The sequence below is a fragment of the Cupressus sempervirens genome, chromosome 7, assembly GCF_028749045.1.
Source record: "Cupressus sempervirens isolate cs-2001-9-10 chromosome 7, ASM2874904v1, whole genome shotgun sequence".
In the NCBI taxonomy this organism is placed as follows: Eukaryota; Viridiplantae; Streptophyta; class Pinopsida; order Cupressales; family Cupressaceae; genus Cupressus; species Cupressus sempervirens.
The window spans coordinates 768806431-768823736 of NC_143124.1; the positions used below are offsets into that span (position 1 = coordinate 768806431).

Below are 17306 nucleotides of genomic sequence, written 5' to 3' on the forward strand. Positions count from 1 at the left end.
AGACTGTTTCCTGTTCTATAGTTTATGGTTGACTGTTTTCAGAATGAAGGTAGAGATAATAGCATTGGGTATTCATGTTTACACTAATAAATGCATATAGATTGACTACCATACTATTTCCAACTTACAGATATATAAAATTGCAAAACAGTAAACATAAAAGAGACCACAACATATTTATCGCACTACATAATCACCATGCCAAGACACTGAACCTTGTGCATTCATCGAGCTATATCATCGCTACATAATGTGCAGAGATCTATTTTAATATAGGTAACTGTGCTCTGAATACTATATATGTGCACCTAGAAACTTGATGATGTCCAAACTGGATAGTCCTGGAAAACTCGTCTATTTCTTGGTGGCTCAATGCCAAGTAGATACAAGATAGATCATGAAATCCTTCACATTCCCAAATGCTTGCTGCTTAATCAAGTACGCAGCATGAATTAATCTCAGATGTTCTTTCTACTTTTGAACGAGCTGTTCCAGAACTGAAATACAAAGCAAACTGATTCCCAGTTATGTCCAATGAATATCATATCTTCAATGCACATCCAACAGTTGGCAACTTGAACCCACTCCACAAACAACCATCTAGAGCGTTGCCTATTCAAGGTCCACTACCAGCACAATAAGAATCCCACAGCTCACAATGGACTGCCAACCGAGATCATACAGACCAGATAAATACTCCAGCAATGTAGAATCTCGGCCTAAGGATAATACTCCCATGAAAACCCTGGTTCCTTGCACATTAGGAAATGAAATGATTCGAATAGAGTGCCAATAACATCACCTGGGTATATTTCAGATTATTATTTTCTGTCATCAATCATCACAAACTCCAGAAACAGCTCCACAAGATTACCAAACAATAATCTCTCGTTAATGCCACCTTATATGCTGGCACAGGAAGAGTCTTAATGAACATTCAAACCTTTATTTAATAATGTCCGGCATCCTTTAGAAATATATAGTTCCCTGTTGAGAGTTTTGACTTGGTGGTCAGCACCTTCTTGGAGATTTGTGTCATGGATCTGGGTAAGTCTCGGCTTTTGGTGCAACGGCAAATGTTACCTACATTCCCTTCAACACCATAGTTTATATAACACTTTCTTTCAATAAACACTCAAACTTTCGGCAATTGAATTCATAGTTCAAAATATCATTATTGGCAACTCATCGCCAAGGCTAAAAAAAAGAATTGGCAAGTATCAGAGATAAGTTAGAAACTTCTCTGGAAAATATTGGGAACTCAAAAGCTGTTTTTTCCAATCCTGATGGAACCTTCTTTCTCCTCCTTGCCCTTTCTCTCCTTTCCAAATCTGTCTTTCCATCAAGAAAATGATTTTTATGGACCATCCCTGCCTATAACAAGCCTGCGGGGGATAAGTCTGCTATATATTGCAATAAAAAAAGAAATATTGCTGATATTTTACCAAACTCTCTGTGATATTTTGGAACTTCTGTGCAATAACTTATCTGAGATAAGTTGATGTTACTTCTCAGGAGCCAGAAAATATCGCACTAGGTAGACTTGACGCAGATATATCAGAGATATTTTGAACTATGATTGAAGCAATTAGTTTTATATACTTTATCGGCCCACAAAAACATTAAAGCCAATACTTGATACAGCCACAACATATCATAAGATATAATATTCCATTCTTGTGCCTCGATGTTTATTTCCCTTTCAAATGCCTGATGAAATAGTCAAAGGGAGTATATCAAACCTTGCCTTCAAATATTTCAACACTTGCAATGGAATTTCAGGACCCACAGTTGTTTAAATTATTTCTCCCAACAATTAAGCTTCTTCCATTTAGTTCTGCCAACACTGAAGTAGTTTGTGTGCAACACATGTATCTTTGTTCTGGAATCACAATATTTCTAAAATATCTCATGGTAGACTTAGAAGACCAGAATAAGGGACAGGAGAAATTTTTGTCTTGTCCGAAATCCTTCCTCAGGAAATCACAATAATATGCATTTGCTTCTAATTTGATATTCTCTGCAAAGATTTTAATTCATTGCCCATCGATGGCTCAGTGAAGTATTATGCAGAATAAGATAATCCTTAACTCACTGACAAAATATGTCAAGTGTGTAAATACCTTTGTAGTGTCAATGTCTTTTGTTTATGTTATTCATTGAACCTCACGGGTTGGCAGGAAAACCAACACTGATACTACTATAATATCCCACTGAGTTCTTTTGACAAGTTTTTTTTTCAAAGCATTCACAGAAATTAGCATTTGCATGCAGCTTATTTTCAATTTTATCTGGCAAACTATAATGGAAATCATATGATAATAGACTGAAATGTAGACTTTAGAAATGAACATTGCATTTAAATCTTTTGTAAGCAATAACAGAATATCCAATTGTATCTACAAAACTTACATTCAGATTAGATAATCAGAGATATGAATCTGAAACACAATTGAGACACCTGAGTGATATTTCCAACAACAAACAATGGGTTTCCACCCACTGCCTCCAAGCTCGAGGGTTCTCGTCCTTGGGAAATTGGAACTGAAAAAGAAGCTCTCAGAGTTTTGAATAAACCAAATGTCCTGAACGATGAGCCTTTGACTTAATTTTATTTCTTCTTAGAGGCTTCCCAACTGACCAGCGAATGTAGGACAAATTACCCTTTTCCTTTTAAAATATCATTTCCCACTTAAGTGAATCAAGTGTTATTTGTAATAATAAAGTGACATAATAATATGTACTTTGATTTAATAGTCACTTTATTAATAAATTATTTAAAATTTAGGTATTAAAATTACTGACCAATCAGACTTGGATAATCATGTGCAATAGCTCATTGGAAAGGTCTCAGCAAGAGATGCTCCCAATCCAATTCTGAAATACCATCACTAAGCCCACTTCTGACTTACTAAATCATAGAAAGTATCTGGAAGCCCTACTAAACCAACTCTGCTTGGCCTGAAACTAGAATTACCTAGGCCAAATCTATCTTGATCCATGTAAAGTCGTAGTTAGCCCAGGAGACCAAGGCAAAATGGGCTAACGATACACCATGAATTGAGGAGCTAGAAAGGGGACATTACAAGGTGGCAGAAAGTTGAAAGTTTGCAGGGAAGCTCCCTAGGACACAAAAAAGCTAATAGATCTTTGCAATAAGTACGACAAGGTCATCGAGTGGACCTATAATGAACTGAAGGGTTATGAGTGCAACAGTTTTCAGCAAACCATAAATCTAATAGGAGTAAGCTTATCTGCCAAAAGCAAAGGTCAGTCAACCCAAAAATAGATTTGCTCATGGCTCAAGAGCTGAAGAATCTCATTCACTCCCAGATTATATATCTTATTAATTATTCCACTTGAGTGTCTAACTTGGTCCCCGACTCGAGGAAAATGGAGATATTAGGCTCTACATGGACATCAAGGATTTGAATAGAGTATCCTTGAAAGATCACTTCCCTGCGCCTTCCATGGAGCAAATCCTTTAAATGGTTGTAAATTTCGAGATGTTTTCCTTGCTTGATGGTTTCTCGGGATATAATCAAGTATGGGTGAAGGAGGAACTTAAACATAAGACAATGTTTACCACCAAGTGGGTGATGTTTGTGTGTGCCAAAATTTCCTTCGGCCTTTGAAATTCAGAAGCCACTTTTCAACGAGCAATGGATGTTGTTAATGTGGACTTAATCAACTTGATTATTCTCATATACCTAGATGACCTTACAATGTTTTCCAAATCGAAAGATCACTTGATCACCTAGAAATGGTCTTCTAGAAATGTTAGGAGTCCAGAGTGTCTTTGAACCTCAAGAAATATGCTTTTGGAGTTTCACAAGGTAAATTGTTTGGGACATAATGTATAAAGAAGGAATCTCTATAGATCTTGAAAGGGTGAAAACCATCAAAGAGTTGCTCTTGCCAATGAACAAAAAGGGAGGTCTAATCTTTCCTCTTGAAGATTAATTTTATTAGCATTCATATCCTTTGTCTGGATTGGTTAGGTTGATTACCTTTTTGCTAAGAAAGGATCACATTTTTATGTGGACCCTAAAGGAAGAGTAGTGTTCAAAAAGATTAAAGAAGCCATTTCTATAGCTCTAATGCCAGTGAACCTTGACTTCTCCAAAGATTTTGTCATGTATGTTCATGGCAATAAGCATAGCATAGTGGCGAGGTTAACATAAAAGGAGGAGGAAAATGAGAGCACCCTATTGCTTTTCTAATCCAAAGCATGATAAAAACTATCTGAAAAAGTTCAAGGATAATCCAAGCCATGTTGGGAAAGGTCCAAAGAAATCTGAAGGTGACAAAAGTGAGAAAAACTAGAACACACTCAAACTAATTTTGCTAAGTCCTAGGCCATCATCGACCTTTTGTTAAGCTTTTGAACGTAGTCGACAAGTTCATCTATTCCTAAAGTGCCCAATCGTCTGACTTCTTGAGTGTACAGCTAAGTTGTCAATCATATTCGTAGTCAGCCAATCAGGCAATCGTTGAACTTTCATACCCCTAACTATCAGTCATTCCATAGTTCAGTAAATCATCTAGTGAATTCACAAAACCATAAATGAAGACTTTGAACAAGGAAATTCAAGTGTTCCATTCAAGGCATGCATGGACACTCCAACTCCTCATTTTGCATGCATGTAGAAGCTTCCAAAATTCCTTCCACAATCTATTTTTAGTCAATCAAATATGCCTTCTTTAATGTTCCATGAAACCTCTATCATAAGTGCTCTTCTACTGTAACTCTTGCAATATAGATACTACTTCAAGTGGTTGGATGATTAAGGAAAATTTTAGGAGTACTTCTAATTGCAATGCACCTCTTTACATGAGGGGACAACAATTTTAAAATTATTATACAAGGTGTACAACACACCACCTTCATAATCAATGCCTAGATAATTGTGAAACTGAGTTATTTCTAGAAATTGGTTAGTGAAAGATTTTGTAGAACATGACTTCTTAGATTTTTTAGTTTTACTTAACATTTATCATGAAAGCAGTGTCGAAAATATTTGAATAAACAATTGTTTTTCGAAGCCAGCATGATTTTTGCCTAAAAATAATAGCACCAACATATGGTAGATGTATGATAGTAATGTAAGGTTGTTAGCTATTTACCTGTGAGCCTCTTCCAAGTTTGTTTCAAAACAACCTACCTAAATTTTAAAGAGGGGATCACAATTGATTTTCTTCAATCTGGCCTAACTTATAAGTTTGGAATTACTATTTGAGATATATACACTGCAATTCTCAATCAATGTTGAATACCTCAACCTCCTACATTTTTGGAATATGTGTGATATCATTACCGTCAGATTGAGTGGGTTCTACATGATTCTGGATTTTTTGTGTGCATTTTATTGGATGAAGGAAATAAATTATGTCAATGTTCCCTAATATTAGGTTAAGAAAACAAATTTGATTTTACCAAGCAAGTTTAAGCCCCATAAGAGTGCAGATAAGACAGTGATAAAGGTCATGTGTTAAAGTGACAAAATTGTAATAGTAGCCCTATAGAAGTAGGGAAAGTCTCTTAAAGAAACAAACTATCATCTAACAAAAGGAATGTAGTGAATAAATTGTATGGCTAGTTGTTATTCTTCTGGGTGGATTTTTGTAATTCAATATGGTCATATGGTAATGATAAGTGTTGGCTTGTTTTCCTAAAAATGCCGCATTGTGTATCAATATAAATATTTTTGGTACACTACAGTATGGTATATATCTTTTTGTAATGAAGAGAAATTGCAGAAAGCTTATGCCTCTCCAATACCAAAAGATAATTTTAAACTTAGTTAAAAATTATTTAGTGTTGAAATCATTGCAGTCAATAAGTATGTATATTTTCCACATTGTCTTTGATCTTATGGGAAAAGTTGTGCTCAAGTTGATAGATCAATCAAGTAATCAATTGGTCTCTATTTTATGTGATGTTGTGGAATGTAAAATGAAGGTTAATCAATGACTTTATATAAAGCGTAATCCATCTCTAGAGATGTCTAAAGATTAATGTTAGAGTTGAAAGGAAGTGTTCAACTTATCATTGTAATACTTCTAAATGTTATTTTTCCATTTACTAAATATAATTTGATATGTAGTTGCTACAATTTAAGAGGAATCAATTTTATTGATTGGAATTCTAATTGGTCTCTATTTTATGTTATGTTGTGGAATGTAAATTGAAGGTTAAAGAATGGCGTTATATAAAGTGTAATCCATCTCTATAGAAACCTAAAGATTAATTTCAGAGTTGAAAGGAAGTGTTCAGCATATCTTTTTAATACTTCTAAATGTTCTTTTTCCTTTTACTAAATATAATGTGAGATGCAATTGTTACAATTCAATAGGAATCAATTTAATTGATTGGAATTCTAATTACTTGTCCCTTTTGAATTTCGCAGAGTAAATCCCACGTGGGTGGTTTACCATTCTATTCTTTCAACAGAACGCCATTACATTCAAAATGTCACTACTATAGAATCATCGTGGTTACTTGAAGTTGCCCCACAGTTTTACCAATCCCATAAATATGGATCAAACAAATAAAATTATGCAACTGGATTTTCCAATATTCATAATGTAGCATTGAGCTTTTCTGTTATATTATTAATGTGAGATTGTAATTTTTTCACTTATATGCCTCGAAGTGCAGTTAAGATGTCGGTTGAATGAAATTTTCTTTAAATTTTAGTAGAGTGAACTTGCAAAAGTTGTAGTTCATAGAAGCTTTTCTATAAATTGTAAATTGTTGATTGAGCTACCTTATGCAGTATTTGGTGGCTCTAAGGAGAATCTCTTCCACTTCTATATAAACAAAAGAGCTAAGAGTTCCATAATGAATGAAAAAGTCATTAGGCACAATCTAGGGAATTTCATATAGATGCATGGTTTAAACATCATAGTAATGTCTAAAAGTTTTGTAAATGGATAGTAAGTTTAATATGTCTAATTGTATTATTGTTAAGGATGTTTGAGTTAGTATTCATAAAATATAAGTCAGCATGGATTATCTCAAAACTTTGTAGTTGAATCCAAAAGCGAAATATGAATCCAATATGCATCTTCTAGTATCCTTTCATTTTTTTTAAATCAAATATTCAACATTTTAATACAAGCACATACTAGTAGGCCTTTAAAGTGGTAATAGACAGTTGATTTTCCATCACATTAAAGAAGAACGATGAGGAAAGAAAACATTGTTTTCAGATCTAAGTCAATTTTGACAACATAATAGCATGTAAACTAGTCATTAAGAACATGAATAAAGAATGATAGAAGAAATATAGACTAAAGAGAAAATACAAGAACATATATAGGGAATCCCCACATTCAAAAGTATTGAACCAAGGTGGTAAATCTGCAAAGAACATTGTTAAACTAAACTCGTAGGCTCAAAGCCTTGACATGGAGATTATATCTTGGTCTTTTGGAAGAAATCAAACAATATAACCTCTAATGAATCATTATATTCATTTCATTCCTTAAGAAATACCTGTATTTATAATGCTACAAAATAGAAACCAAAAAATGTTAGATGTCAACGCTATCTTTATTTCATGTATACTTATTTTATCCTACACATGTACATTTAGTTAACAAATAAGGCACATATATTCATGTAAAGCATCTACATACACAACACTGCATGTTTTAGCAATTTTCGAATTTTCCGTATCATATTTAATAGTTCTACATGAGTTATCTATATTGAGTTCAACCAATTGATATGAGTTGACATGCCTCTACTAAAAAAGAGCAATCATGTCATCCATGTCACTTTGCATGTACGATGACAACTTAAAGTGCCACACCCACAAATGGCACATTTGATATACATGAAATTAATTACAAAGAAAATTAACATGATTTTAACATTAATAATTAATGCCAAAAAATCAAAGGTTGAAACAATTTATATCTTACACTATCCCACTTGATAAACACCTTTGAAGAGTTGATGAAAAATAGGGTTTTAATGGCTTGGAGCCAATGACTAAACTAACACGACAACCATGAAACCACATGTATCTCCAACATGATTGTAGGGTGTCCACCATATTCATCAATATTGTTAAAAAGAGACCAAAAGTTCTCGCAACTCCATTTTGCCCCTGAGGTTTACTAAAACACCCATTTATCCCCACTTCAAATGTTGTTGCTAGGACATGGATTTGAAGTCCAAATTTCCTCTAAAGTGAGATTAGTCGTGAATGTTCCATATTAGTTAGAATGAGAGGTTGCAAAACATCAATATGAAACCCACAAATTCCAATCACAAACTCCATGAATAAAGGCTCTAAATGTGAAACATACAAATCCAAGACCCCTCATTGCATGAGTAAGTCAAACTTGAAAGCAAATCATTACATACTAGGGCTACCAATCAACACTTACTGTAAGGTGTGTTTAATACATAAATCATGTAGTAATAAAAACCAAGCACAATAACACATGCAACACAAATTGGTGCATAATCTCTTATGACATGTAATCATGACTAACAAGTCCATTACATGTAACCATGTGAAATGTTGAACTAAAATTGGGTTGTGTGTCGAAAGCATGTTAGAGGGATGTCCACTCTGCAAGACTAAACATCATATCTCTATCTAAAATGATCTTGTGAGGTATCTCATGCAACCAAACTAAGTCCTTCATGAGCACATGCTACCAAAGTAGTAAAAGTTCTAATGGGTGAAAAGTGGTCCACCTTCGACAATTTGTCTACATTAGTCGTAATAACATCATGACCACACAAAGACATAAGTGGCCCCGTAATGAAATCAATAGAGTCCTACTTCCACTCGAGAATGAAATTTCGATACAAAGGGCTTGTCCAATGCTAATGCTCTACCTTCAGTCTTTGATACTCAGTACATCTAGCCACAAGATCGACAACATATTGCCTTATTCCTACCCAAAAAGTACATTTGTCTAAGGTCAACATTCATCTTCATCACAACAGGATGTGCAAAATACGACACACAATATGCCTCTAGCAAAACTAACGAATGAAGATCACTTGACATCCGCACATAAATGTGCCCATGGTGCCACAAAAATCCATTTGACTCCAAAGAGTAATCAAAAATTTTCCTATAAGGGTTAGTTTGGATTGAATCTTCACTCCAACTTCTTGATACAAAGTGTCACTAAGTAAAGTCTTAAGAATGCGGCTAATAAAATCCATACTAACTAACAAAACAATGATCTCATGCCTTCTCCTACTCAAAAATGTCCACAACAACATTCTTCTCCTCTGTGACGTAATGAACATCAAAATCATATTTATGCACAATCATTGTTAGCTTCAAATCATGGGTGGAGTAGTTCAGCACATGATACTTGAGCTTTTGCCACTCATATGCAATCACTCATCTCTCCATCATAATAACTACCCCCAAACCCTCCAACGATGCATCTATGTATAGCATAAACTCACAAGATTTGGCACTGAAGATAGGTGCAATGGTCAAATGCTCCTTTAGAGCTTGAAATGTTGAAACACTACGTGGACTAAACAAACTTTCTTGTGTTCCTTTGGAGGGAAGTGATGGGATGAGCCATCAAAGAGAGATCCTTCACAAATTGAAGGTAGTAACCTATCAAACTCATGAAATTGTGAACCTCAGGCACACTAGTCATTGTTGGCCAATTCATAATAGCTTGAGACTTTAAAGGATCCACATCAATACCTTATCTAGAGATGATATAGCCTAAACACTTCACCTCAATCTAGAAAACTCATACTTGGCCAAGTCGCCAAATAATCAATGGTTACATAAACACTGCAAAACCTTACGTAAATGGACCTCATGCTTCTCCACAGTCCTCTAATACATTAAAATGTCATCCAAAGATACAAGGACAAAATGATCGAGGCATGTGTGGATCACCATGTTCATCAAGCTTGTGAACACTACTGACACATTGGTCAACCCAAAGGGTACAACTATAAACTCATAGTGATCATATTGAGTGAAAATTTGTATGATGAATTTTAGCCTCGTGGATACGTAGTTGATGGTATTTTGTCTTAAGCTTTGTCTTTGAGAACACTCTCTCCCTTCATCTAACCAAACATATCGTGAATCCTTTTCAAGGGATATCGGTTACTCACCATCACCTTAGTCAACTGTCAGTAATCAATGCACAAATACAAGGATACATCCTTCTTCACAAAGATAATTGATGTACCCTATAGGGTTACATTATGACAAATAAATCCCTTGGCCAAAAACTCCTCTAACTACAAATAAAGCTCACCCACATCCTTAAGTGGTCATATGATAAGGTACCTAAGAAATGGGCTCTTCTCTAGGAATGGGGTCAATGTAGCAATCTATGTGGTGCTTAAGCGGCATGTTTGGAATCTCATGTGGAAACATCTTTGCAATTTCATTGAGAAGTGGTAGTAATCAAGAGACACATCTTAACTCTCAATCACTTCAAGGTCATTTAAAAGACTACAAACAATTGATAACCATATTGCATACTCTACTTCAACTACTTAGCTTATATTATATGAAGTGAAGTGAAATAGGTCTTTAGACCACCACAAGCTCAAAACTCTAACCTATGTCATCCACATACTATAGTGACTTATGTTGGCAATCTATACTCGCCTGGTGGGAAGCTAATCAATCCATACCCAACATAATGTCATAAGAACCCAAGGATAGGATGCTAAAGTCTAAAGTGGTGTTGAAGGTGCCCAAATCTAATATACAAACACAAACAAGGGAGTCCACAATCACTCTAGAACCTATAGCTAACTCAACCTCTGAACTATCAACTTGTTATGTGGTCACTAGCCCACATCTCTCTACAAGAAGGGGGGAAACAAAGGAATCTAAAGCACCATAATCAAATAATATAGCGATAGGAATATCATGCAACATGTAATCTCAACAATGGTGTCTTGATGCTTGACTTGTCAGTTATCAATTGCTACAAAAACTCTATGGGATCTACCTACATCCACTATGGTAGGCTAAAAAATAATTGCCCTGTGACTCGAACCTATAGTTAACCTTTGAGAATAATGCACAACAATATGACCTTGGTGGTCACAAGAGAAACTTCCCCTCTACTATGACCACGACTTATGGAAGGTGCACTTGATAAAATGAAATTGCCCCTATTAGAGTTTTACTAACCACTCTAAGGTACACTCCTTATTGTTTGTCCTATCAGACCTATCCCTATTACGTGGACTACATGGTGTCCTAGATGACAACTACTAGAGCTTTGTCTCTCGGAAGGACCTTAGGCCTTTGTTTGCATCATTACTAGTGAACTATCCTAGATGGTCTTGAATATGCCCTCACAGAACTCTGTGTTATACCTATGTAATATATGAAACTAATCCAAAAGGTTGTGCACTATGAACATATGCACCTATCCTACTACCAAAGCCTCTAGCAAGGTTACCCTTAGCCAATCTCACCTTCGTGGCAACTAAAGCATCCTAGGCTAATACATATGGACATTTCCAACAATATGGTCATTAAGGCGTTGAATAAAACCTTGTATTAATATAGGCTTATCATCATGATATTTGTAATATTGACTGGTCTCAATGAACCTATGCTCATGTTAGTCTACTATCATAGTCCCATGTCAAAGCTTGTGAAAATCCTCAATACGTGCCTCTATATATTGCTCCAAAAGGAAATGCTCATGAAACCACTCCTCAAAGATCTCCCAAGAAATAGTCACAAAATCCAATTGGAGCTTGTACTCTTCTATGCACCACTAAGTAGATGAAAAACCCTAAGGTGCATAATGACACACTGAGCTCTAAATGTGCATCAAATATGGGAGGACAAGACATTATAAGGTCTTTCATATGTCTTGCATGGATATAATCCTTGTCCACCAGCACCTTATCTCTCTTATGATCATCTCTCGATCTAGGTGGAGAATGGGAACGCTCATGCTCTCTCCAATCCTTGTACTCTTCGTGCTAAGATAGTTGTGAGTCCTAATGACGAGACTCCTCTTGTTGGGGTCCCAACCTAGTGATAAGTTCCTAAAGCAAAAAAACTAATTGGGGATTCTTGTCATTACCACCATGACCCTTTCTATGGTCCTCCTAGCAAAACAATTTTTTTGGAAAGTAATGATATGAATCAAATGTAGAACCCTAGCATAAGGTCAAAGGTAAAACATACAGGAAGTAATTCATGACCATCACATGATTGTGCACAAATGAAAAACTCAAATATCCTTCTAAAAGTTTTTTTTTAAAACTAAACACGTGCATGAACAATATGGTCATTTTCCATCGATTACATGAGAGATTGGACTTCATCTACGAACCTCACAAGTCATGACCTGACCATCGTCAACATTCATTCATCTAGGAGTCTGATCCATTCTCGTGACAAGTTAACACAAGAAGAAAATAAGCTTCAATATCCAAGATAAGTGTTTGCAAACACATCCTAGGAAATCCTAATTCTGACTTTGATAACTTGGAAAGCATCCTAATCTTATTTCAACTAATCTTGCAAAGCCCACACCTGCAACTGCTCTCATTTTAGCTTTCGCCTCTGCGTGGGCCTCTATGTGGACCTCTTCCAAGGGTGGGATTGATGCTAGGTTTGGCTTGTTGTCTGCCACGACTGCTTCTTTTGCTCTAGACTCCATCTTTTGCGTTGATGCCCTAGATGGGATTCAAATTTTGTCTTCTCTTGCCCTTCCTCAAGCGGCCTATGGGGCTGGTTTTGGCAACCCCTCTGTGGTTTCAACACCCATGGTTCTTGCTAGGGTGGCTCGTTGCAGGTAGATACCATCTCTTACACTAATGCGGCTGCTTATGAGGCTGGCATTGGAGATCAAGTTGTGTGTTCGAGGCTCGGTGATGTTGTGCATGTCGCTATAAGTAACCCAATTATGATTGATTTAGAGTCTGATATTGTTGATGAGATCTCCACTTATGTGGATGACTTCTTTTCCACCACTATTTTTTTTCATTTTAAGGGTTTCTAGCCCTCTCTATTAGATCTGCACATCTGGATTACCCGAGTTTGGGAGCCCCTCATTTCAAAAATATCTCAGATTTACCCTATGACAAGGGGTTTTTTCATTGTGAAATTTGCTACTACCAAAGATAGAAATTTCATCCTACGTCATGGTTTCTCATGGGAGGAGAAGTTCCCCTTGATGGCTAAACTTTGGTATAATGATTTTCACCCATCGGTGGAATCCTTTAATAAGATCCCAATGTGGGTTAGGTTGCCAAATCTCCCCCTTCACTTATGGTTGGATTCAGTCTCGAAGGCAATGGGGGAGGCCCTCAGGGACTTCTTGCTAGTTGATATTGCATCTTCCAATGTGTTTCGAATGACATATGCTCACATTCTTATGCAGATTGACGTCTCCAAGGGACTCCCTAAAAATATTAAGTTGGCCTCCCCCCTCTTGGCTCTTGGATTAAACTTCTTGATTATGAGTGTATCCCCTTCTGATGCAGGAAATGCCACAAGATCGGCCACCTTGCTGCCTACTGCTCCTTTGAAAAATTTAGACTGCAAAAGTCACCTTCTTGGTGGAAGGGGATTATAGATGATTATTACATGGTTCAAAAAGCCCCCTCTATTGGGGATAGTAGCTCTTCTCAGGACACCTTGGTGGCAAATTCAATTGTTATCTTTGATGGTACGAATGTTGCCCCAACGATGGTGACCTCTTATGTTCTCCCTCCTTTGAATTCTATCAGTGGTGATTCAACTATAGCCCCACTTGTTGCTCCATCTCTAGATGTTGTTGTTGTCCCTTCTTCTACTGTGATCCTAATGTCTGGTTCTTCCTAGGCCGCAAGGGTTTTGGGGGTTGGTTGTGGGGTTGTTGACTTTGTGTGGTAGAAGGCTACTGGTATGGTGGAGGATGGATGAACAATAGTAAAAGGAAAAAAGGTCAAGCCCTCCACTCCATCTTTTGATATGGCATTATGTTCTCAAAAGATGAGACTGAAAGGGAAATCTTGAGACCCTACTTGTATGCGGTTGTCGCATTTTTGGCTCTTTTGGCCTATTGCTCTTTTTAGTTTGACATGGGACTTATTGTCTATCTCTTTTTTAACTATGGGGTTTTAGGTACCCATTCAAAACCTATTTTTGTGGCTAAGGAGTATTGTCTTATCTGTGATGCCACCTGGGTCACCTTGTTGTGGTTGTTGACCTGTTTCACCTATGGGTTGTACTATTGTTTGATTTGGGCTTCATTGAAAATTTTTTGATTTGTAAAAGGGTTTCAAGCACCCTTCAAAACCTATTTTCCTTAATCAAAAACTTGGAAATCATCCTAGGAAAAAAGGGTATCCAAATATACAATCACATTCTATACTAACTCTCAAGAAGTTCTCAATGTTTTATATGTGATAATTCATATGTACTAAAAGGGACAGCAAATGTCTAATTCTGGTGAAGAATGAGTTATAATAAAATGTGACAGTTTGTTGGGCATGTGTGATAGTTCACGTAGCACATGTACAAAAGTATTACCCATATGCTATAAAGTATTAGACATTTGTGATGAAACATGGGGTAAATACGAGGGAATATGAACCATATGTGCAACTTTATCACTCATATGTGCAACATTGCCTTGACAACTATAACATAAAAATTTAAATGGTTAGATATATACATAGAGGACAACTTTTTAACTAGGTACTTTCCCTTAGTTATAATGATGTAAATTGATTTGAATTAAATGGTTATGAAGTATAAGTAAATTGACCAATCAGGATGCAAACAAAGAACAAGCTTGTATGAATGTAAAGAGACATGCAATGGTCAGATGTGTGGCATCAATATAAACATTTATGAAATGAAAAGGGAAATATAAAACTCACGTTGGAGGTCAAAGAGGAGGTTCTACTTAGATCTAGAAAATTGCTATAAAAACTTCAAGAGGTCAAGCATGTAAATAGCAAGACAAATAAAAATATTCACCTTGTTTATAAAACCTCCATGGATGGATTCATATCTGCTATCCACAAAGATGCTTCAATGCTTGTAAGAAGATGATGATTTAGGATGCCTCCAAAAATGCAAATAGATCCACTAATCGAAATCATAGACCCATGAATGAAAATATGCTCTTGAAGTGCTCCTTGAAATTTTTATTGATTAGATGATGCCTCAAATCAATCTTGATCTCAATGAATGCTCAATGGACATGTGCAATAGATTATGTGAAGTATAGGTAAATGCTTTTAGAAATCATGGATGTGGTATATGACTAAATTAGGTCAATAAGCCTTATCAATTTCGAAATCAAAATTTTAAAGGTCGTCTACACTAGGCAGGAAAATAAATTGAATAACTTAAAATTAGGTTTGGAATTCAAGGAAAACCCCTCAGATAAGGGACACCTCATCTTTTACATGGAGGTAAGGGATGGCATTGACCCTTACCCTAAGGGCTTTGAGTCAAGGGTCAAAATGACCTCTAGGGTCTTGAGGATGCAAAAAAGGTCATTGGAATAGAAACTCAATAATGGGAGCACTCAGAGCATAAGTGCATTCATGAACCTTGGAGATCGTTAAAGGGAGGGCTAAAGGTCTTGCAAAGGAAGTTCTTCCATTTTTAGACAGTACATTTAGCCCCAGCTGTAACAAGAGTATGAGTCAAACTCAAACTCATGGTAAAGTAAATAAAAATGCATAAGATAATATTATCAAGACTAAGGAGATAAGGAAGCAATCAAGCCACTAGTAGACTTGAGTCCTTGTCAGGTACAAAATTAAGACAAGAGAGATATCACTAATGGAAGAAAAAAAAAAAAGTGTGATTAACTTGACCAATGTCATTTTTTTCTCATTGAGAATCACACCAAAGACATGCTACAACAAAAGATGGAATTGATAGCCTAGCAAGTGTCTGTGGCATGCTAGTCAACCCATCAAGGATATTCCTTCAGAGACTTGTGTCCACAGGAAGGGAAATCCAAATGATGATCTAGGCATAAGGATGTGTGTAACCTTAAGGGACCTAAAAATGCAAACCCAAAGATCAAGCCTCAAGGACTGTTAATAATCCATAGAAAATGTCATGTCCCCATTTTAAGTATGATTTTAATAATAATGTTAATGTTATAAAAATTAGTAATATTAAAATTAACAATAGAATAATAATAATACTATAAAATGATAATATTAAAACAATAAATACAACTATAATCAAATATAGTCAATTAATATAAACTATATTATAGTCATTACATATGTCCAATAATAAATACAATAAGTAATTAAACAATGAATGAATAGTATTCAATTATATCAATAACTTGTGTGTGTTTATATGTATACATATATATAAGTGTGTATCAATGATATAGTTAGCATTTATCTGCAGGCTTTCTGTGATCATTTAGGAGGTTGGTGTATGGTGTTTTTGTAGAGTTGCCTTCCTAGGTTGAGTTCCATTCACAACACTGTGAAGAATATCAACATTCTTTTTTAATTCACAATCCATGAAGGGTAGATGTTAAAGCCCATGGTAGCTGATGGTCGAGGCACTTTTGCCTTTGATTGAATTGTTATTGATGTGGTCTAGAGAAATGACTTTGTGATCTCCCTTGTGTTGATATCGGTCGTGTGAGGATAAAAGGTCTTACAAAGGGAGTTCTTCCATTTTCATATAGTACATTTAGCCTCCACTTTGGCAAGATTATGAGTCAAATTCAAACTCATGGTAAAGTAGATAAAAAGAATAAGAGAATCTTATGAAAACTAAGGAGATAAGGAAGCAATCAAGCCCCTAGAAGACTTGAGTCCTTGTCAGTTCCAAAATCAAGATAAGAGATATATCACTAATGGGAGAAAAAAAAATGTGATTAACTTGTCCAGTGAGATTTTTGTCTCACTGAGAATCACACCAAATACACACTATAACAAAAGATGGAATTGATAGCCTAGTAAGTGTGTGTGGAATGCTAGTCAACCCATCAAGGATATTCTTTTAGAGACTTGTGTCCACAAGAAGGGAAATCCAAAGGATGATCTAGGCATAAGGATGTGTGTATCCTTAAGGTGCCAAAAAATGGAAATCCAAGTATCAAGCCTCAAGGACTATTAATAATGTAAAGGTGTCATGTCCCCATTTTAAGTAAAATTTTAATAATAATTGATAATTATATAAGAGATATTGATATTATAAAAATAATTAATATTAAAATTAATAATAATAAAAAGTTAATATTAAAAATATAATTACAACTATAATCAAATATAGTTGATCAATATAAACTATATTACAGACATTATATAAGTAGACAATAAT

At 35.6% G+C, this 17306-nt stretch overlaps 1 protein-coding gene across 7 annotated transcripts in view; it reads left to right on the forward strand.

The window, feature by feature from the left end:
* Window positions 1–6702, forward strand: part of LOC149549576 (RNA helicase family protein) — a 282811-nt gene extending 276109 nt beyond the window's left edge. For all 7 annotated transcript variants that reach the window (XM_089792897.1, XM_089792899.1, XM_089792898.1 and 4 more), the window contains one exon: window positions 6411–6702. In XM_089792897.1, the coding sequence (XP_089649023.1) occupies window positions 6411–6506 (96 nt within the window). In that variant the 3' untranslated portion in view covers window positions 6507–6702. The remainder of the gene's footprint in view (window positions 1–6410) is intronic.
* The last annotated feature ends 10604 nt before the right edge of the window (window positions 6703–17306 follow it).